At 39.3% G+C, this 21820-nt stretch overlaps 3 protein-coding genes across 7 annotated transcripts; all 3 read right to left on the reverse strand.

Annotated features, from left to right (window-relative positions):
* Nucleotides 1–83: 83 nt before the first annotated feature.
* LOC112175767 (probable UDP-3-O-acyl-N-acetylglucosamine deacetylase 1, mitochondrial) lies at nt 84–3314 on the reverse strand. Of its 2 annotated transcripts, XM_040511224.1 has the most exons (8): nt 3161–3313; nt 2845–3004; nt 2460–2771; nt 2007–2213; nt 1758–1859; nt 1123–1187; nt 432–576; nt 84–324 (listed from the first exon to the last, which is right to left on the reverse strand). In XM_040511224.1, exons 2-8 carry the CDS (start codon nt 2893–2895, stop codon nt 271–273), a joined length of 936 nt encoding a protein of 311 aa, XP_040367158.1. In that variant the 5' UTR covers nt 2896–3004; nt 3161–3313; the 3' UTR covers nt 84–270. The 2 variants fall into 2 exon arrangements, with proteins under 2 accessions (XP_040367158.1, XP_024169277.1); XM_024313509.2 differs by having other exon boundaries at nt 2845–3314.
* A 394-nt stretch (nt 3315–3708) lies between these two features.
* LOC112179725 (GATA transcription factor 24) lies at nt 3709–8497 on the reverse strand. 3 transcript variants are annotated; one of them, XM_024318199.2, is made up of 10 exons: nt 7908–8497; nt 7108–7194; nt 6890–7023; nt 6465–6575; nt 6230–6344; nt 5995–6054; nt 5572–5637; nt 5410–5481; nt 4408–4485; nt 3709–4232 (listed from the first exon to the last, which is right to left on the reverse strand). In XM_024318199.2, exons 1-10 carry the CDS (start codon nt 8190–8192, stop codon nt 4167–4169), a joined length of 1074 nt encoding a protein of 357 aa, XP_024173967.1. In that variant the 5' UTR covers nt 8193–8497; the 3' UTR covers nt 3709–4166. The 3 variants fall into 3 exon arrangements, with proteins under 3 accessions (XP_024173967.1, XP_024173966.1, XP_024173968.1); XM_024318198.2 differs by having other exon boundaries at nt 5572–5640; XM_024318200.2 differs by having other exon boundaries at nt 4188–4328; nt 5572–5640.
* Nucleotides 8498–13907: 5410 nt separating this feature from the next.
* Nucleotides 13908–18515, reverse strand: LOC112179722 (GATA transcription factor 25). 2 transcript variants are annotated; one of them, XM_024318195.2, is made up of 8 exons: nt 17945–18515; nt 17620–17703; nt 17404–17537; nt 15471–15578; nt 15223–15328; nt 14428–14487; nt 14155–14313; nt 13908–14044 (listed from the first exon to the last, which is right to left on the reverse strand). In XM_024318195.2, the coding sequence occupies exons 1-7, from the start codon at nt 18230–18232 to the stop codon at nt 14200–14202; spliced, it is 894 nt and encodes a 297-aa protein (XP_024173963.1). In that variant the 5' UTR covers nt 18233–18515; the 3' UTR covers nt 13908–14044; nt 14155–14199. The 2 variants fall into 2 exon arrangements, with proteins under 2 accessions (XP_024173963.1, XP_040367730.1); XM_040511796.1 differs by having other exon boundaries at nt 13908–14313; nt 17945–18513.
* Between the last annotated feature and the right edge of the window lie 3305 nt (nt 18516–21820).

Below are 21820 nucleotides of genomic sequence, written 5' to 3' on the forward strand. Positions count from 1 at the left end.
TAGCTAACACACGTCATATGGGGATCATTGGTACATTGTCTCCCACTCTCCCCTAGTTCCCTCGCTGAAGCGACAAGAATTTTTAAATCAACTTCAGTATATCATCACTGCAAGTTTTGCTCGATCAAGATTCAAGAGTATAACTTTAAGCCATACCACCATTACTTCATTTTTATTAAGCCAATTTCTCCTGTACAAGCTGTGAATGGGGAAGATGTACTACTTTTCTACAATAACTTCAAGAGTAGCAGAGGTAATACGAGATTCCTTTTAGATCATTCCTGATAGGCGGCGAACTAAATCAGAATGCAGTGTGTGGCCACCCTGTGTGACATGCAAAGAAACAAATAGCAACTTTATTGCATATCTCATAACCATTTGGTTCTAGTCTACCCAAAATCATGAAATAACCTGATGTAATCAATACAAACCTTGTAAGCCACTAAGTGTGCCACGGGAAGCCCTTGGCTACCGCATCTTGCAAAAAGCGAAACATCACCGATAAGATCCAAGACCTTATGACGACAAGGTTCATCTTGAAAACGAAGTGGTGGATTCAACCAACCTTTACTAGCACTGCAAAAGGAAAATAAGAGTAGGTGTACTATGAAAAACCAAATGGGAAAACAAGGTACTAATTGAGGTTGGCATATCAATTTGATATTTCTCCCAAAGCAAACCTAATAGATACCCACTCTTTGAAACATTTTCTTCCTGACTTTTATAGACATAAAATTAAACCAAACTGTTAAGTCAGGTCAGCCCAATTCAAATGTCATTGCCTAAATCAAGTATACTTCAACTTAAATCAATCTGAGTTGCAGTACATGAATTACAAAACTCTAGACAGAAAATTCTCACATAAGCAAGTGCAAATTATCACATTCTATGAGGAAAGTTCTTAAGTTTTGTAGAGTTCAACCGTGTTTGATATTTATTTGAAAGAAGCATCAGTTGAACAGGTTTAATAAAAAATTTGATGCTAAGTCCCTCACAGCCTGTTCACTAAAGTAGGCTTTGGGGGAGATAATCACATGGTCTTTTCCTTATAGTCAGCGGACTAGTTTTGTTCAACAAATGTGACTATTCAATCTAAATAAGCATTTAATAACTCATTCTTACCTACAAACAATTGCATTTTCTAATGAACCTCCTTTTATGAGTCCTGCATTGCGCATTCGCTCTACCTTTTAGAACATGAAGTCAAGCATTAGCAGAGAAACTTCAACATCATCTGACTAAACTATGTAAATATGGGTATGCCAAAGTAAGTCTATTCAGTTATCTTAAGAAAACAGACCGAACGCATTAAGCTCGAGTCTAGTCTGCTTATTTGTTCATTAGACACAGCCTAAGAGAAAAATGATGTCTAAACGAATTTCTACAATATCTTGGTCACTTCTCTATGCGAAAGGAGGAGATATTTGACATTAGAAATCGGAATAACTCTCCAACTTTATTTCCACTCTACAAAAACAAATATCAGTTATGCAAAATTGAAGGTAGTAGTTTGAGAAGAAATCAGTTCTATTAAAAAACTATATAATAAATTAGAAAATGATACTATTAAAATAAAGCTCATATGACAGCTTGCTTCTCTACAAATCACCAAATCAATTCACAGTGTCAAAGATACGTTTGTTGTAACACTCAATATGAGGAAACTTAGACTGCTTTGAGCATCTTTCTACCATCAGTGTTTAATACAACAATACTGTTGCTAATATACTACTGATGAAGGAGTATATAGCACTGACCTCCTCATAAATGCAAAAGGTTCTTGACAAAGCTATCTGCTTGGAATATAAAGATTTATCCAATGAAGTCACACAAAACCACTGGCTTGCAATGGCTGGCACCTGCATAAATAGTCAGACAGGTCAAACCCCATGAATTAGCATACAATTTCTCACAAAAGAAGTTGCAAAAACAACAAAGTAATGCATAGATATTTGATAGCCATCTCTCATCCATGCTATTAGTACCATCAATTTCCAAGCCAGTACCTGTCGAAAGTCAATCCCATAAGTGATACGGATTTCTTCTGATGGGAATGCAGCAACAAAAGAATCATTCCTCCACACATGCACCGGTTCATTCACATATGCTATCATCTTTTCACAACAGTCACCATGATGATCTGTTGCGACTTGCAGCCCAACTTGTTCTATCGCCTCCACCCACTCTCTTGCTGATCCATCAAAGATAGGAACCTGCATAACATGAAGGGTTAGTTTCCCTGTCATATAATCAATAACTATTGGTTTTCCATAGACATCCAAAACAACATATTCAAATCTCATATTCCTGCTTCCACACATTTCTTGCCTATATCAAATTGTTTTCATTCTAAAGTATGCTCTTTAGCTAAAAATTTCTATTCTTTAAACTTTTTTTTTTCTCTAACCAATTGCAGTAACAATCAAAATTCACAAATATCAGAATCAAACTGTACCAACCTCAACACTGCAATCATCTTGGGAATCCGAATTCTCAATCTCAATCCTGCAATTATCGACCTCCATAGCTTCCAGAGCCGAAAGCAAGTGCTCAACAGTTGGGATTTTCAGCCCATCTTTACAGAGAGTGGTGCAGAGAGGCGAATCCTCAGCGAACTCGATCGAAGCTCGAATCAGAGTTGACCGAAAGTCAAAGTACCTCCCTTTTCCGGCGAGCTCCGGCCACAACTTCACCGTGGAGACCTTGCCGCTGTGCAAGCTCTTCCCCGCGCGCTCTATGCATCCCGCTAAGGTCTGCTGAAGCCGACCGGTCTGGAATCAAAGAATTCAGCCACCGTCAGAAACAAACCGGAAAATGACGGGGACGGGGAGAGAGAGAGGGTACCGATTTCCAGGAGATGAGTTTGGAAGACTTGAATGCAGCGGAGACTGTCATGGGTTACGAGATGGCGGTGGGTGACAATACGACGCCGTTTGTTCTTTGACCTAGGCGAAAGACCTTTTTGGCGGGATGATCAGTGAGCTAGAGCTTTAGGATTAGAGCCCTTTTCATAAAGGGTCAAGATGAAGTACACAAAAGAGTTAAGATTTACTTATATCCAATGGTTCATATTGTGACAATTTATATAAAAATAAGACCATATTTTCTTTATTAAAAATAAGAAAATTGAAAAGAAATTAAAAAAAAAGAAAACAACAACCTAGAGACACCGCAATTGAGGCCGCCTTCCGCCGTATGTGTTCCATGATTACCTAGCACCACCGCAATTGAGTTTTCAAGTCATGGCACCAAAGCATACATATGTTTCCAATTCTCCGATGATAATCTAGTCAAAATTTCAACTCACATATCCTCACATTTGGAACCTCTCATTCCCACAACAATTGCATAAAATACAAGGGCAGATTCATCCATTTACTGCTAATCCTTGGTCAAGCTATCAGTGAGAGCGTAATATCTACAGAGCGAGAGACAAGAAAAAGAGAGAGTCGCAGAGAAATTGATTTGTCATTGTTAGCCAGAAACATCATGGTACGACTAATTCGGTTGCAAACAATGCCTAATTGTTTCTTCCAGTAATGCAGGATTGTGTTTTTTTTTTTTTTCTCAATATCCTTTTTTCATTTATATGTTTAATAAAGAAATAAACTTTATTCCTACACAATTGCCACGTCACTTATTAAAAATATAAGAACCATTAGATGTAGTTAAATCTAAAGGCTAATAAAGAGTAAAAATATGTGCAAATTTATGTCTCCCTTGAACCGGATCCTAAAATAAATTTTCATTCGAGCATAAACCATCTTATCATCCCAACACCAACTGTTACTACAATTGAAAGGCAGCATTTCAATACTATGCAATCAGTATAGGCCTAAACAAATTACACATTTTTAACAGCCTGCTTGACACCCAGCTATATCTCCTAACAACTATTGTACAGAAGGCAAACAACTTATATCCACATCAATAAATGTCATCCGAAAGTAGCAATTTGCCGCCTCCACTCGCAAGATCATTGCAATCAGACGGTCATGGTTCTTAGCATATATTAACTCAGAAGTCGCTAAATACCACTACTTCATATGTTCAATAACTTCGGCCTGAATCTTGCACAAGAGCATGAGAGAAACTAAGATTGACATCATGGTCCAGGTGCCAACTAGACCTCCTGTGACATCAATCAGCTAACAACTCATCACCTTCTAATCAAAATTAGTAGGGATGTCTAAATCTGTATCTGAAGTATTAGTGAGCTCAAGCAGAGGCTCCTGCAGATACCAAACTTCAGTGTAAGATACTCTACATCAAAGAGTCGTCGTCATCCATGTATAGCATAGTTCTTTAAAGTAGTGTGGTACAATTTACTGACATTGGCAAAGACCAAAACCATACATGAGTAATGACCAAAAAAATCTGTAGTCATTTTTTATATGCACAATATACCTGCTCATCATCATTGGTTGAGGAAACAATTCCCATAGGCAAAGTGTTTGTAAGATCCTCGGCAGATTCTTGAAAATTCTGCAGCATGAAATTATGTAAAAAGTCACAACAGAAACTAATGGATAATACCAGCTGATATATACAAGTAGGGAATACTTTTGGGAGTTTTATGGATAGTTATCTCAACATATGTCTTCCTGACCAAACTAGGGAAAATGAGATAGCATGGAACTTTAAAAGCGAGATGATGAAATTCATGCTTATAGCCCAACATTAAAGTATCCTGACTGGAAATATATCCATACTTCCACTAAAGCAATAGTGTGTCAAATATATTAACTTAGTTTTTGAATTCATGAAAGAGGGAATGGCAAGTTTATAGTCAATTTACAGAGACACTTGCAAAAACCTACACCATATGCTGATCGATATCTCATAACCTCCAGCATCTGAAAATTCATTTGAGTAAACTAATTAAAATCGCTTGAACATTTTTCCTCCAACAATTGACCTCTCATCCTTCGCTTTACATTAGAAATACGCAATAAAAAGGAAGAAAAGATCTCACATTTCAAGATCCATTAAAATCAGCTTTAAGTTGACTTAGACACCATCTGAAAATCAGACACTAAAACCCAGATGCTCCAAAGACATCTTTTACTAATGCAGTGTAATGCATGTTACAGAGATAGTGACAGACATACAAGACACAACATTTGCTAGTTAACCTAATGCTGAGATAATTTTTCAATCACCTTGCAAAGCAATCTGAACTCTTGGTGTGAACATATCAGATACACATATGAATAGTTTAAATTCCGCTATACCTAGGAAATGGAACCAGTGCACTTTTGAGGCCAATGCAAACAGTTAATCCATGTCCAAGGAGAAAGAAACAGTTGATCAACAGTTTCTTAAATTACATGACAAGCAGTAGTAAAAACAATATACCAAAAGGCATAGGCAAAGATAACACCATTGTAAACATAAAGGTAAACATACTTCCACATCCAGGTTGACAGAAGCATCATTGGAACCTTCAATGACTGATTTAGAAGGATCTTCACGAGCTCCCTGCACACATCATGGTATTAGGCATATATAACAAGCTTCACACTTAACCTAGGAAGTAATAGCATTAGGAGGTGGGTATAAAAAACATACATGCCCATCCTGGTTGCCGGAGAATTCACATTCAACTATTGAAGGCTTGATTTCAAGTGGTGTTCCCTGCTGATCACATTTTGTTCATTACATAGATCTATCATGAAATGGCAGCATCAAGGAAACAGCAGAGCACAAATATATGATCATTGTCACAAAAACATCTGATACCTAAGATTCTTAAGTGCACAATACTCAGCAATCAAAATATGTTATAGGAACCAAACAAAACTCAAAGACAACCAACAGAAGGAGGGGTCTTTGAAAAAAAAAAAAAAAAAAAAAAGGAAGGGCAAAAAAGGAACAACAAAGTCAAGCCAACTCATGACACAAAGGAGACACATATAAGACATTGATTAACTACTTGAAAATGGATTCTTTCACTTCTAAAAGGGAAAACATGTCTAAAAGTACTGCACATACAGGTTCGATGTGGTCCATGGAAAGGTTCCTTCCTCCCTTGCTGAGATCTCTCAATGTTCCCTGTACAATCAACAAAATGGTGACAGAAAATGAAAATGGCTTGAAGAGACGGGAACAAATGATTGCAGTTACACCTAAAACAACAATGATCAAATAGAGAGAGAGAGAGAGAGAGCCCCATTTATGACTCCGGCAATGAGCATCTTATCCAATTATGAAAGCAAAATAAACCAACCTTATTCGCCCACATAAGTCCACAAGCATTACATAAAGTTCTTGGACCAGCAGGCCCACGGCGCATAGCAGGAGTATTATTTTCACCAACTCCACAGTGTTGACATCTTCGTAAGCTGAAAAACACAGAACAACCAGGAAAGAGTGCTCAATACAACAAGAATTTCACTGATCTCAATCAATATCATACATCATCCAAGTCCATATAAGAAAAACTAAATTGACTTGGAACTCACACAGTTTCAGGTCGAGGAGTGCCATCTTGAAGGGAACTTTGTGCCGAGTCCCAACCAGAACCGCTAGAATTTTCTTTTAACGATGCGAACTGTCCATTCTTACGATGCATTCTGGCATAATAAGAACAAGAAGGGCACATCATTAGCACCATAATATCATGCACAATAAAATGCATGATCTTCCAATATTCCTGTTATTATGCAGAAGGATAGAAAAACAGTGTGAATACATATGCATAAAACCTGAGCCATTGGAGTCACAGGACTCAAATCTTAATGCAATGGTGTTTCACAATAGCTTTTATCCTTTTCATCAAACATACTTGCACAAAAAACAAGTTCAAATGACCCTATAATTTTTTTTAAATGGTTGAACTCAAAGCACTAGTTACAAGAAAGAAAGAAGGATCCTGTATATATCTCACCTCTGTGCAACCTCTTTACGCACAGTGTACCTAATTTTCTTGTCAAAACACCTCTCCTTCCGTTTCTCACGAAATCTAACAAGGGAAGCTATTCTTCGGGAAAGATTCGAACGCTTTGGGGTGTCCCCCACACCCTAAAGAATGTGGAAGGCAAAACATGAGCATAAGCACAGAATATGTATTCAAAGTGGTCTCATTAACATCAACCTACGCATTACCCTTGTATTCTGATCGTAAGACATTTCAACCCTAGGAACGCCAGTTGGTGCATCACGTCCTCCCAACAGCAATAGCACTGCTTGTACCTGTTGTATAGAACCCAAATTTTCAAGCCCTCTCTTAAAATAGGCATAATCCAAACCAGAAAACCCATGCATTATCAAACAAAAGGCTGTGAATTTAATCATCAAATTACAGAGGACAGAAACAGATAAACAATTAACTTGGTTTCATATGACAAAAGGGATTATCCAACGCCCCCACTAGTCAGTGAATAAGAAGCAAATGGCAGGATAAAATATAGGATGAGCATTAGACCTGTGAGTATACAGTTAGAACCATACCTTCCTACCAATTACTTTTGGAGCCATATTGCTTTCCACATTTTCAGCATTAAACAATATACTTCAATTTAAAAATTGCGTTTGAAGTTTAAACACAGAGTCACTGGAGAATCTGTGAGCATACATACTGTTTCTATTTATGTTTCATTGCCATAACAGGTAAAACCAAACAGCATCACTATTCTAAAGTCCTAATCTTAAATAAGATAATATAAAATTTAATATAATTTAATCATAAACTTCAACTTTAAATCCCATCAGCTCTGTACTCTTTTCATTCTGGATGGTACAGCAGCATGTTTAAAGACCCTTCTGACAACCCAAATCAACTCTTTGCAGTGTTGCAAGTACTAAACACAGTAAGAAAAAGTAAAAGAAAAATTCTTTTTACTGTATAAGAAAAGTGAATAAATAAAAACAGAGGTGAAAGCAAAGAAAGAAACAGAGAGAGTGACCTTCTGGGGCGTAACGGCAGGAAACACATAAACCTCGCCTTCAAAAGAGAGAGTGAGCTCACTAGTCCTCGTCGCCGCCGTAAGCACACTCACTCCCCCACGCGCCGCCGCCGCAGCCGCCGAGCTCGCGTGAACCTCCTCTTCGTCCTCCTCCATAATAGCCTCGTCGCCGCCACCGTCTTCGTACTCGCCGCCCTCATCGTCCTCCATCTGAAACGAACCCGCCGCCACGTGGTCCTCGTACGGACGACGCGCTTGCAGAGGCTGTGGATTCACGGCCGCCATCTTCTGATTCTCCCTCCCCCCTCCCCCCTCCCCCTCTCTTCCAATTCAAAACCCTACCTCTTCCATCGCGATAAATCAAATTCTCTGAAACAAAAACCCTAACCCTAACTCTCTCCTCGAAAAAGCTAAAGACGAAAGCCCGAAGATGGAAAGAAAGAAAGAAGAAGAAGCTTCGAAAATCAAACGGAAAAAGAAAGGTTTTTAACACAGAAATAGCTAAGAAATTTGCAGGGCCTGCTCCTCTGTTTCCTTAGAGAGCCGCAAATGAGTAATATTCCCTTTTTTTTTTAATTTTCAAAAAATATCCAAAATGAAAAAGCAAAGTACTTTTTCATTTTTATATTCTTCTGTGAGTTCTGTCACAAAACGAGCACCCATTCGGTGTAATGCAGGACTACGCTAATCAAGTACAAGGGTTACGTGGGCGGTTGTGATTGGCCGGATGGGGGCAAGAGTGTGGGGCCCGTGGGTCACATGCCGGGGTTTTTGTGGTGGAGGGTGATTAATGATGCAACTGAATGGGGCCCCACTGTGATCGAACGGCAGGTGGTGATGATTGAAGGCGTGGGGTGGAGATTTTATTAATAGTGATTGGGGTTCGGAAGGTGGAATGGACTTTTTGAGGAAATTACCAAATTGGGACTATGAGGAGTCTATTTATGGAAATGTGCAGTCGCATCCAGCTTAGCAGTTTTTCAGTTTGATCCAAAGTGGATATCGTTGTACTTGCCGTTTGCCGTTTGCCGTTTGCCGTTATGGTTGGGAAGAACTGTGCGTTTTGTTGGTTTCTAATTTCTAGACCCAAAGACGATGAGGTACAAAGAATGTGCTTGAAAAATTAGAGATTGCATTCCATAAAAATAAAATTTGCCATTTGATGACAAAAGTGTCATTTGATAGGCGTAGCCGTGTAGGCATTTAATGGGATGGCTGTGACATATAGTGCGTCATTCTCTTGAGTTACATGAAATTTAAGTATCGGGAGTTTACATATATATATATATATATATATATATATATATATATATATATATATATACTAGTCTTTATTGACACATACGATGCATGTGTTAAACAGTTTTATTCTTATTTTTATTTTTTGGAGGAAAAAAAAAATTACAACTGTAAGATGTGAGAAGTTATATCTGTAGAAAGTTGCATGAATTTTCCTTTTTTTTCTGAATTTTTATTTATATTTATATTTTGCTATTTACCATAACACCTCTCATATATTAAAAAGTAAATTCGCACCCACTTTGGCTAACAAAGTGGGTTCTCTTAATAATAGTATATATATATATACACACACACACACACACACATATATAATGTAAATATTGTATGTGTTGTTAGTCTGATTCATAGTAGGTACATTCGACCCAATCAATACCTTTCTACGATTAACACGTGCAGATCTCATTTACTCCTTGAATGAATTTTAAAAAGCACACATCGTAGTTTAAGGCTCAAGTATCAAATATATTGAAATGACAAATGATATACAATATTAGAAACCATGATAAACTAATTTCGAGCACCTTCTTATTTCGATCTTGTGATAAAATATTGAGTGGCTTATTGAGCATGAGTTTCTTAAGAGCTTCAAAACGGAAGACTGGGTTCTTTTTACATAAAGTATGGGAAACCCGAAATGGAATACCTAGGTCACAAGGCAAGGGAGGACGGAATCCCACTTCGACTCTCCAAGGAGAAGGTAAGTACTTTTATATCGTTTCTTCTGAAGTTCTCTAAAAAACCAGTTATGAGTCTACGGTTGGCTCATCTTGTAAGCCGAAGCCCCAAACCAAATCAGCTCTCTACCTTCCGCCTCTGTCATTAAAGAGAGTTTGATTCGATTGATGGCAAATCCTGACAAAAAGCCATTTTTCGGATGGATGAAGATACTGAGCACAATGTTGAGAACCTTTTTGGCTTCAAAGAAGGGACATTGCCTCTTGGAGTGCCCCTTATTTCTACTAGACTCACAGCCAAAGACCGTAGGCCTTTCATTGATGAGATTACAACAGGGTTGAATTTGGGACTAGCAAACGGCTTTCCTATGCGGGTAGACTTTAGCTTATCAGATCCTTGTTGTTCAGTATTCAGGTCTACTGGAGTAGCATTTTCATTTTGCCGAAGGAAGTGTGCAAGGTTATTGACCAGATGCAGTTGGGATCTCTAAGGCTACCAAGGTGGCTTGGGACGTTAAAATATTCATGGATAGGCCATGCCATTTATCTATTGATCTTTTTAGCACTATCTAATGTTAGGTGCTTGGAGTGTAAATATTTATTAATACCTTTTTGAAGAACGGGTCTAGGGCTAGAGATTCTAGACTTGGTGACATTTTATCACTCGAGGAGAAATTTCAAGGTGGGACTGGCATCAATCTCACTCTACATCTGTTATCTATCACTAGCCACGAAGCCTTGCAGAAATGTAAACAACATGTTGAAACAATCGCAAACACTCTTGAACTAGAAGGATTTTCACGAATTGATGCCTTTGTCAGCGTGGATAGTGGAGAGGTGCTGGTTATAGAGGTCAATACAGTGCCTGGAATGACATCTTCCACTGTTTTGATTCATCATGCACTAGCACAGGAACCGCCCATGTATCCTCGCCACTCACCAGTTCTTCTGGACACTGCTTTATTTGGCATCAGAGAGTACTATACAGTTCTTCGTATTGTCAATATCTTCGGTTAATTTTTTGTTTATAAACTCCTTTTAGTTGTCTTGGCCTTTGGGGCACCAATTTATCTATTTTGATGTTTGTAATGTTGTATACTAAGCAGACGACATGATGTGTAATGTAGTGAGGTAAAGAATGAAACCACTTCCAACTAGAACTACTATAAGTGGTCCATTAGTGGCCTTGTTTGTAATATTAATATTGCTTGTAACTTCTTCTGTATGAATGCAATTATTTGATAAAAATAAAAAATAAAAAATCAAGGCAAAGCCTCACAAGAATGATGTTGTACTAAATTTATAATTTGTATCATTATTTTTCCATGCAGAGGAAAGTGTACTGTGTATGGCAACTTGGCTGGTGGTGAACATTCAAAAAAAAAAAGGCTTATGAATAAAGGATACTTTGATATATTTTTTTTTTATTTTTGATATAAATGTCTCTTTCGCAACTTGGCTGGTGGTGAACATTCAAAAAAAAAAAAAAAGGCTTATGAATAAAGGATACTTTGATATATATTTTTTTATTTTTGATATAAATGTCTCTTTCGGTAATTTAATATACCCATAAAATCTAATGTTAGGTGTATGAAAAAAGAAATATGTATTTAATACTGTGTGTGAATAAAATTTCTCATAATTTTTCACTCGGCATATTAGTAAATAGAATATGATTTTGTCTTGAAAAGCAGAGTTGTTCTGGTAATCTAGATGCTCACTTTAAGCAAGTTTTAGTATGATGTGGATCAATATTGAATAGTATTTGTCTTTTTTTTTCTTTTTTTTTTTTCCGACAAAGATTAAATAGTATTTGCCAAGGGCAGGATTTGCTTAAGATACTAGATTACAAATTTTATTTGGCGTATGTTTATTTTGGCCTTTGACTTTGATCAATGAAAACCGTTCCTTTGGAAAAGGAAAATGTTGGATCGGCACATCATATGATCTGTTCCAAAATGTGGTACACTTTCTATTTGTTCTCCAAATGTGGTACACTTTCTATCTGTCTAGCACATTAGAGTGTACTTCACCAACCCAATCGACGACCAGCTTTAGGTGGATAAGGTATTCTAATTAGGATATAGTCAATCGACAAAATAATTGTCCCTTTGACTACATTGATAGATTGTTTACGTGCAATCACTTTTGTGATTTCCTATTTGCTTCCTTTCATATTTTCCATGTTATTTTGGAGTAGCATTTGGTAGTGTGAACAATAAGAACCAACGAACAAAACGATTAACAGGTAACAATTAACATTTTTATAGTTAACAATCTTTTTTTTTTTTTTTTTGTTAAATAAAGGTTCATAACATTAGATGACCAGTCAACAAATCAGAGTCTAACATATACTTAAAGACAAAAAAACTCTTATCTAAACAATGTAAACTCATTATAAGTCAATTTTATCACGGGCTCATAAAACGAACTCATAAATAAATAACAACACCGTGTCTTCTGAGAAAAAAATTATCTTTTAACCATCCATCCGCCAGGCATGCAATTGTAGTATTAAAAAAAAAGCTACTTCCCAACAAACAAATAGGAGTCAATCCTCATCCATAAGCCGCTTTCTCCAGTCCAACTCGAGATAATTACCAATTCCGGAGAACCACGATCTGAATTACGACTAACACTTTATAGACCTTAAAGGTCCACCATTACCCAAGGAGGTCAAACTCTCGAACCAGGCCAGCCCAAGCCACTAAGTAATGAATGAGGGTGTCAAGACACCCTCCAACCTAGCCCAATTCTGAATAGAATGACCGAGGCCTAGACCAAGAGCCCCAAACCCAAGGAAGGAGGCTAGCCCAAGATCGCTACCAACCTGTCACCACCGCCGCCACCACCATTTCCGGCGGCCGACCTCGATCAGTGTCAAGCCCAATCATGGTGAACCCAAATCTACATGGCGAACCCAAATCTATCCACCACCAATCGCAATCAACACAAGCCAAAAATAAGAATTCTACAACTCAAGAACCGTCAGCGCCGCTCACCTACACTAGCAAGCCGCTCGACCTGTTGGAAAATAGAGAGAACTTCTGAATCCGACTCGTTAACCCACAGTTGCGTTTCCAAACAAACCACCACGACCGCACAGGGATCCCACCCAGACCCCAATCACATCAGTATTAGCCCGACGTACCTAGTCGATCTGCTTCCCAGGAAACGTCGTTGATCTGTGCCGTTTTGACAGCACCAAAACCGGCCACCAAGATCCTAGAATGGATATTTCCTTCCCCTCTGTCCCTACCGCCATGACAAGAGCTCGCCTGTGATACCGCGCCGCCATCACGCTCTGCTCAGAAACCCTAGGGCTCTACTTAGCTAAAGGAATTTTTTTATTATTCTTCTGGTGATGTTAAACAATCCATTGATACGGTTGAATTAGTAAACAATATTCGATCTTGTTGAATTTTCATTAAAACGATATTTTACCGATTTAAATATAGTGGTTTAACAACACAATGTTACACTAACAGAGAAAAGGCGTAGTCCGAAGAGCATTATTGTCCCCTATTTTATTCAGTCCAATTAGTCAAACAATTTGTGAAAAGCAAATGAAGAGAACCAAGTCACGTCAAGTCAACAAAATGATCAAAGTGCAAAGACAAAACATTCCAAAATCTGGTATGACATCTTACTCTAGGCTAGGGTACATTTTTAATTACTAGATTTAAGTATTGTAGGCATTTCCTTCTCGCAATCACCAGTGGGCACAGTTTAGAAATACATCCTAATCCTATATCATATCGACAATCAATATCTTAAGAGATGCAAGATGCATAACCAAAGAAAACACACCTAAGGAGCAAACATGATTTGGTCATTGCTTGAGACTGATAATAAGGTGGTTCCATTTTCCAAGCTTACCCATAGGAGCAACTAGCAAACCAGAAAGATACAACTTTTCATTTCATTCATCCGCAATACGCATGAGATGATCATTACAGGGTGGTCCTTTTGTCGACAGAGACAAACTATGCCAGACCTTTTGACTTGTCAGCACTCAGCAAGCAATCAAATTACCAGAAATGTATTTCAGGTCAGCTAAAAACAGATGAAATGGTCATGTGCCAAGAGAATACATGATATTATAAAATGGTTTAGGTTTTGCAAATACGTCTATGTCCTCCCAGGGCAGTGTACCAAAACCTTAAAAAAGGAAAGACAAAAAAAAATAGATTATTTCTTGTATTGATCAAGGCACTATTATCGCTGTACATAGATCGGATAAGCCAAATGAAAAATACGACCCAACCTACTTGACTGTAATGCCGGAGGCAAATCTGGCATTATAACCACACGATCTAAGTTTCAGCAACTAAAGCCTTGTTATCACCATTAGATAAGGGAACTGCATCTGCGGCATTGTGTACAACGATGGCCGTTCCAGTGTCTGAGTCATCAGCTTCAGCCTCACCCTGTTTGCAATGCATGAAAATGGGTAATGACAATTACACGTGCGGAAATAAAAAAAATTGACTGTGACCAACAATATATATCCCCTGATAAATGTCTGAGAGATATAAACAGACCTGTTCTCCAGCAGCCAGAGAATGACCCGGCGGTCTCTTGGAAATATCCCTTAAAACCCCCTGCAAAATTTGTGATGTCAATTGTGAGAACTACCAAAGTCTCTGCTAGAGGAATAGTAGTTGCACATTATAAGCTGAAAGCAGATTTACAGGTAATGCCAAAAAATGTCTGTAGTAATGCAACTGGAAACACATGCGAGCAAAGGTCTGTATGAATATGCAAATTGAATTAATACCCATGAGAATTTCAGGCATGAAAAGTTTTATTTGCTCACAACAACAAATAGTGCGAGTACAGCATATGTTATTACATTCTAACTACTTGGATATGCTCATCCACAAATTAAGGCTACCATGCAACACCATCTCTTCCACGTTCCAACATATATCTACCCGTGTATATTTTCTATGGAAGAAAAGTAAAAATAAATAAATAAATAATAATAATAATAATTAAATCCAGACATTTCACCACCACATTCCATAAAAGCAGAAACCATCCAAGACACAATGTCTTGGCATTCAACTCACAGTCTCAGTTGCAGACTGCGTGAGCCAAGAATGCATTCTCAACTCTATTAGTTATTACCAGACAACATGGAAGACCAAAAGTCTCCAAATTCTCGGTTCCAGACTATCACTCAGTCCTCCCTAAATTCAGAACGCCCAAGGAATGTCTAGTAATTGATGAGGACACAAACAAAACCAATAGTTCTTACACCTTCAGAAACCAACTCTCTAGAAACAAAGCAGCAAAAGAAATCAAGCAATCAATTCATCATAAGAGATACCGACCCTGTTTGCCCAGAAGAGCCCACAAGCATTGCAAAGAGACCTTGGACCAGATGGACCACGCCGCATCATTGGTGTGCACTTTGAACTTGTTCCACAATGTGTGCATCTAGACACGCACACAAAAGTCGCAACTCATGAAAGATCCACCAAAAATATAAAGGTAAAATATAAAAATATATAATACAGCCTCGAGAAAAAGGCAGCAAATAAAGGAGTACAAAACCAAAAGGACTCTATAGTATACTCACGAGGTTTCTGCATTGCTGTCATCTTGCCTTGACTCTTGGCCAGAACCCCAGCTGTAATCTCCGTCTGACTTTTTGGAAGAAGTAAATTGCCCCTTGTTACGCTGCATCCTGAGGTAAGGCATTCATATATGAACTAAGCATGGATTGTAATACAAATTGAATTGGTAGAGCTAGAGAAATAATAAGAAATACAGTAGAGCAGTAATGAGCAACACAAGAACAAAGCAAGAAAGCAGGATGCTCATCATTTGCTAAAATCAAGCTATGATCAACCATGTCTTAAACCCAAATTATTGTGGTAGATAACTTCTTAAGATCTAAACTAAGAAGCATAGACACAGAGGACAACAATGTCAGTGACAAGCCATTTCTTTGAATGGAACTTTTCAACAGCTCCCCTGTTCAATGCAGAAAAGGCACAAAAAGAAAAATATAACTACAAGAAAAGGAATAAGGAGCAAGAAAAAAAGGTTATATGTTGCAATCTTATATGTTGAGAGATCTGCATATCAACACATCAACATTGAATGGCCCATAAAGCACAAAGCTTCACAAGATTGAGAAATGCAACCATACGATTTGGCCGCTGTAGAAGTCCAAACCTAGGTTTATGAGCCCATATCACAGAATTGACCTGTTAGAACCCATTCCTATCATCCTCGACTAATATTTTTCTTCTTTTAATTATAAACCGCCATCTTCCTACTGAAGGTTTACTGGAATTACTGTGCTGAAAAGTACTATGATAAGCAGTTGGCTGATATAAGTTTGTGACCATTTTAAAATAAAATTACCCATCTCAGTCAACACATCATACTTCATTACAGTACAGTGTCATATACTTCTTAAAGCACACCTGACGTTAGTTATGTGAACTAACCATTAAAAGGCATATCCTAATACCATAACCTTACATTTACTGGTTTTTAATCTCCCCTCCTTATTTCCCCTTTAATTTTTATACCCAGAAATCCCAAAATCATTTCGCAGACCTACATTTGAAACTGGAACCGAGCACCAAACCCGAAAATCTTTAGGAGGCAGGAACTCTAGCAAATAGTCATGTATCTACCTTGGGGTTCTAACCCCATAAGCCATGGGAGTAAACCATGGGCCAGACTATCTGACTAAACCCTCACTACATAATCAATCATGTTTTCATTCATCATATTTGACAAGCTGCCGCAAACAGATATGAGCAACATTTTCATGGGGATTAATGAGTTATCAAAACACTCTGGAACAAGAACAAATATTTCCCGTAGCTTCAAGCTTCAGGACTTGGATAGGTTTAGTACTAAACTGCTAAAGGTTTTCCAAATTCATTGTCGAGTACAAAGTTAAAAGAAGGTTTTGCATGAATTAAAAAGAGAGATGCTCTAGTTGGTAAAATTTGATAAGTAGTTGCACATTCAATCACATGAATCTAGTTGCCATACGTTAGGATTCTACAAAGACAGAGCATACCAATAAAGAAAACCACAATATAAGTCTGCACTTATTATAATTAAGATATTCTTTCTGTTCTCTCCACCTTGATAATGTCATCCAACTAAGAAAGTTATTCATGCGCTACAAAAACAGATCTGACATAAGTATCAAAAGATCCATATTCATCAAACTAAAGACGTATACTTTCCCCCTTCAGTTACATGAAATGATATTGATCAAGCAGCAAGTGCATACAATTCAGAGTTGCTTAAAGTAACTTGGGGTTTAATGAATTTAATTATACAAAAGTAAAATTCCGTCAAATGAAAGGAAGAGTAAACCAACAAGTATTGACATAAGTCCTCAGAATGATATTGTATTGTTAAAAAAGTTCAAGTTTTAAACATCTGTTACATGCAAATATGTAACAACAAGAAAACATGGCACCATTGTAACTTTTTCTTTCACTCAACTAAGTCAGCAATTTGAGCAGAAAAATTACCTGAGGGCAACTTCTTGACGGACACTATATCTGACTTTCTTATCAAAGCATCGTTCTTTCCTCTTTTGACGAAACCTATTTAACGATGCTGCTCTATGAGGCTGATTACAGCCTGTTGGAAACTCTGTTATGGCCTACATATGCCGACAATACATGAAAACATAATCAAAAATATGACAATATACTATGTGAAAGCTTTCCAGTCTAAGAACATACCCTCTGATTCTGAGTTGTCATGTCTACACCTTGGGCACCAGAAGATGATTCCGAGCCCCCCAACAGCAATAGCACAGCTTGAACCTTCAAACGAAGTCCAAATGCATAAAATTTTAGTTACCACATTCCACTAACACCCCGGATACAGACTGAAAATTAACTATAAGCACACTCGCATGATGGTTAAAAAAAAAAAATAGCAGTTCCAATCCAATTCAACAAATGCCCCTACTTTTCAAAATCACTTAACACTCCAATTTCCACAATTCAAGCACATTCCAATGAAACAGAACCTCGCTAACAAAACCCTAAATCACATACATACCTTATCAGGCGTAACGGAGTCAAAGACGTAGACTTGGCCACGAAACGAGAGCGTGAGCTGACTGGAGCCCTCGTAAGGAATAGCCATGTCCAGGTCGGTATTTCCGCCGTGAATGTAAACGTCATCTGAGGTGGCCTCCTCGACGACGACCCCGCCGTCCTCGAGCGTGTGGCCTTCGTAGTGAATGTGGGCGTTGTCGATGGACTCCGGGCCCGGCGCATCGTCGTCGTTGCCGCCGCCGGCGGGGATCTGGTTTTGCATGTCCATGGGGTGGGCGTGTCCGTACATTGGTTCGCGAATTGGGACCTAGGGTCGTTGGAGCATTACAGGGAGAGAGAAATCGATCAGGTGAGCTAAGAAACCCTAACCCTAACCCTAATTGGAAAAATCCCTAATTTGAGGTCTGAGAGCTGAGGAATAAGAAGGGGGAAGAGGATGAGAGAGGAGTAGTGAAGAAAAGAGAAGAGGAGAAGAGGGGAGGGAGGGTTGAGTTGGGATTGAAGGTTACAAGGAGAGAGAGGTCTGAGAGTGAAGGACAGCTCAGGGGACGACGGGTATGGACCCCCGTATGGGTAAACAACAAACAGAGATTGGCCTTCTCAATGTCGATAATTACAAACATTGCCCCTTGCCTTTTCTGTTTTCCTCTACCGTCTTTACAAACAAAAATACAATTATCAATTTATCATTATCTATACTACCATTATCTCCAAAACTGAAATTTTTTTTATTAATTTAACTTTTTTATATTAAAAAATTATGAAATATAATTAATCAATAGAGATAATATAGTAAATTGTAATATAGAAAACAAAAGAATAAAAAATAAAATAAAAAAGCAGAGAATGTGATAGTTGTACGAAAAGTTTTCCTGCTACTTTTAACTTCTCTCCACACACATAGTTGGTGGGTCGTGCTAGTTATTTTTCTTAAAACGGGGCGGATCAATATCCACATAAATTATAGTCAAGATTGTACTTTGATTCTAGACCATTAGATCATATAACCCTATTACAACTAAGACTAACCCTTACAACTAATGGTTTAAATTGAATAATGTTGTAGAATACAAGAAATTTAGAGAGAATGATCTGTGCTTTCATTAATAATAGAGGTCTTTTTATATAGAATGTTACAATCAGAGAATATGAGAGTTACATGGAAACTGAATAATACAATGAATAAGATATCTCCGAGAATATCTGTAAGACTAACCCTATTACAAATTGGACAAGTCGCTAGAGTTTGGGCTTGATAATGTTTAAAGTTCAGCGGTAGCTAAACCTTTACTAACGCTGGTCCGATGGGCGGACCGCTATCTATGATACTCTTTGGAGCTCCTCCTACCTGTCAAGCGAAATACAGAGGGCGTCAGAGGGAGACCGCGTTGGGCGGTCTTCTCTTCTCTGATGCCTAAGTTAGTCAATGTATTTGTGTTGACAAAGTAACAGTAGGTAAGTATTAAATGCGTAATTAATGAGGAGAGAGGAGAGAACCTTTTATAGGTGAGGAGAGAGCTGATCTTCTCCATGTTTTCGATGTGGGACTGATATGTTTCAGTCCCAGCTTCTGGAGCTTCTGGTGCTATCTTGGTGCGGTGCGTGGCGGCGTGTCAGAGGTGATCTGGGTGCAAGTCGAGCTTCAAGCGGTAGCCTGCTTGGCTGTGTTCCCGTAGGTCACTCCTTTGGCAGGAGTTGGTACCGCTAGCGGTAGCATGAGTGTGGCTCATTATAGCTAATTATGCTTGCGAATGCCTATGTAAGTACAAGTCCCCCAAGTTCCCAGTCAAGGATGGCAATCTTGGTTGGGGAGTTGCCTAGCGGTTCGAAGCGATGCTTCTGCCAGTCTTGCAAAAGCATAATTAGCGTCAGTGTGATGTCAACCATGGACTTACTGAGCAAACGCTTTATACCCTTCCGGGTGGGCCCCTGCTAGGCCCCCTAGGGAGTCCCCCACTCCCTGGCTAAGATAGACCTCTGTTTCATCGGTGTATTATTTGTTGAGGGGAGCTGCGTTAAGCAGAGGGTGTTTGGTAGCGAACCCAATCTTTGATACCCAAGTGGCGGGGGTCAACATGCCTGATCAGGGCCGTCGAAAGACTATTGACGCATCCCCCTACCTGTCCTTGAGGACCATGTTTTGACTGCAGGGCCGCGTTGCAGTCGTTGTCAAATTGAAGAGTTGCCTTGGGAATTACCGCTGGCGGAATTCCCTCCGCTGATGATAAGTGGCCGGCAACGTCGCGAGGACCTACCTAGAGGCAGCTTGGTATATGGCATTGCGGTCAGCGGTGACGGTCTTGCATGCAAGATGGAAAGAGAGAAGTTCCGCTAGCGGCGTTGCGCCTAGCTGAGACTATCTCGCTTGCAAGACGGAAAGAGAGAAGTTCCGCTAGCGGAGTTGAGCTTAGCGGAGACTATCTCGCTTGCAAGATGAAAAAAGAAGTTCTGCTAGTTAAGTTGCGCTTAGCGGAGACTATCTCGCTTGCAAGATGGAAATGGGGAAGTTCCGCTAGCGGAGTTGTGCTTAGCGTAGACTATCTTGCTTGCAAGATGGAAAGAGAAGTTCCGCTAGCAGAGTTGCGCTTAGCAGAGACTATCTCGCTTGCAAGATGGAAAGGGAGAAGTTCCGCTAGCAGAGTTGCGCTTAGCGGATACTATCTCGCTTGCAAGATGGAAAGGGAGAAGTTCCGCTAGCGGCATTGTGCTTAGCTGAGACTATCTCGCTTGCAAGATGGAAAGGGAGAAGTTCCGCTAGCGGATACTATCTCGCTTGCAAGATGGAATGAGAGAAGTTCTGCTATCGGCGTTGTGCTTAGCGGAGACTATCTCGCTGAGTGCTTCGATGATTGACGACTTTCCTTTTCGATGGTTACCTTGGACAAACGCTTCGTGTGGTGGTGCCCGACACATGGCCTGCATGTATTGGATTAGCGTGTACGATAACGTCTCTTCAGCAAGCCCGTCGTCTCGTCATTAATGAGAGTAATTATTGATTTTGTATGCCTCGGTTAATCAGAAGAGTAAGTGCGTATGTGGGGCACGTGTACAGTTGTGGTGTGATGTCGTTATTCGGCGGACGGCCTAGATTAGTTTGATGTTGACATAAAAGAGAGGGAAACCTTGTGTTTTGGCACTTCGTACTTTTTACCTTGTATCGTCGTCTTCAAGCTCCGCCCTGCGTTCCGAGAAGAGGATTGCTAAGATTCTGTGAAGGTATCCAGTTTTTGCAGCATGAAGGTCTTCTGTAGTGAAGAGAAGCGCCTTTGACTGCACCCAAGTTCTCATCTTTGAGGTTGGTACTCTGAATCTCATCCCTGTTTTATTGGATTTCTATGTTTGCTTTTGTCGGCTTCTGGGTTTTTTCCAATTTGGGGTACTCTGTTCCTCCTCAGTGTGCTCTGAGGTTGTAAAGCGAGTTTTAGGGATGGGTTTTGGTGTTTGGTAGAGAGTTGGGGTTTAGGGATTTGCTGGATGGTTGAATTTGGGTTGAGTATATGGGTATTTTCTGTTCTTGTTTTGGTGTATTCTGGGCAAGTGTTCTTGATGCTCCTGGATGTAACTGATAAAGGGATAGCTTAGATCTTGTGTGAACTAACTGGTTTGGGTTTTAGGGTTGTGGGATGGCTAGCGTAGTAGATATCTCGAGTGGTGAGGATTCCGGGTCTGACGAGTCGCTCAACGTGGCGGATAGGGTGTTTATTGATTCGTTGCGTTCGTCTGCCCCTGCAGGAACCTCCTGGTTCGAACCGCTAGACATTGAACCGCTACAGACCATACCCTGGGAAGTTGCCATGGGTCGTGCTGGTCGTCCTGAGAGTTCTAGGGCAGGAAAGGATGCCGCTACTCACAAAAGGCGGGAGGAGAGGCTGGCGAG

This window comes from Rosa chinensis, chromosome 7, assembly GCF_002994745.2.
Source record: "Rosa chinensis cultivar Old Blush chromosome 7, RchiOBHm-V2, whole genome shotgun sequence".
NCBI classification, from domain to species: Eukaryota; Viridiplantae; Streptophyta; class Magnoliopsida; order Rosales; family Rosaceae; genus Rosa; species Rosa chinensis.

What these genes read in the sequence shown, in the direction of transcription:
- LOC112175767 (XM_024313509.2), bottom strand. Translation starts at nt 2,895, where the DNA reads ATGACAGTCTCCGCTGCATTCAAGTCTTCCAAACTCATCTCCTGGAAA. An exon ending in ATGGGATTGACTTTCGACAG is followed by an intron (nt 1,860 to 2,006) that starts GTACTGGCTTGG and finishes CTATTTATGCAG; the next exon opens with GTGCCAGCCATTGCAAGCCA. An exon ending in CACACTTAGTGGCTTACAAG is followed by an intron (nt 325 to 431) that starts GTTTGTATTGAT and finishes CATGTCACACAG; the next exon opens with GGTGGCCACACACTGCATTC.
- LOC112179725 (XM_024318198.2), bottom strand. Translation starts at nt 8,192, where the DNA reads ATGGCGGCCGTGAATCCACAGCCTCTGCAAGCGCGTCGTCCGTACGAG. An exon ending in CTTACGATCAGAATACAAGG is followed by an intron (nt 7,024 to 7,107) that starts GTAATGCGTAGG and finishes CACATTCTTTAG; the next exon opens with GGTGTGGGGGACACCCCAAA. An exon ending in CAACCAATGATGATGAGCAG is followed by an intron (nt 4,233 to 4,407) that starts GTATATTGTGCA and finishes TGGTATCTGCAG; the next exon opens with GAGCCTCTGCTTGAGCTCAC.
- LOC112179722 (XM_024318195.2), bottom strand. Translation starts at nt 18,232, where the DNA reads ATGTACGGACACGCCCACCCCATGGACATGCAAAACCAGATCCCCGCC. An exon ending in GACAGCAATGCAGAAACCTC is followed by an intron (nt 15,329 to 15,470) that starts GTGAGTATACTA and finishes GTGCGTGTCTAG; the next exon opens with ATGCACACATTGTGGAACAA. An exon ending in CTCTGGCTGCTGGAGAACAG is followed by an intron (nt 14,314 to 14,427) that starts GTCTGTTTATAT and finishes CATTGCAAACAG; the next exon opens with GGTGAGGCTGAAGCTGATGA.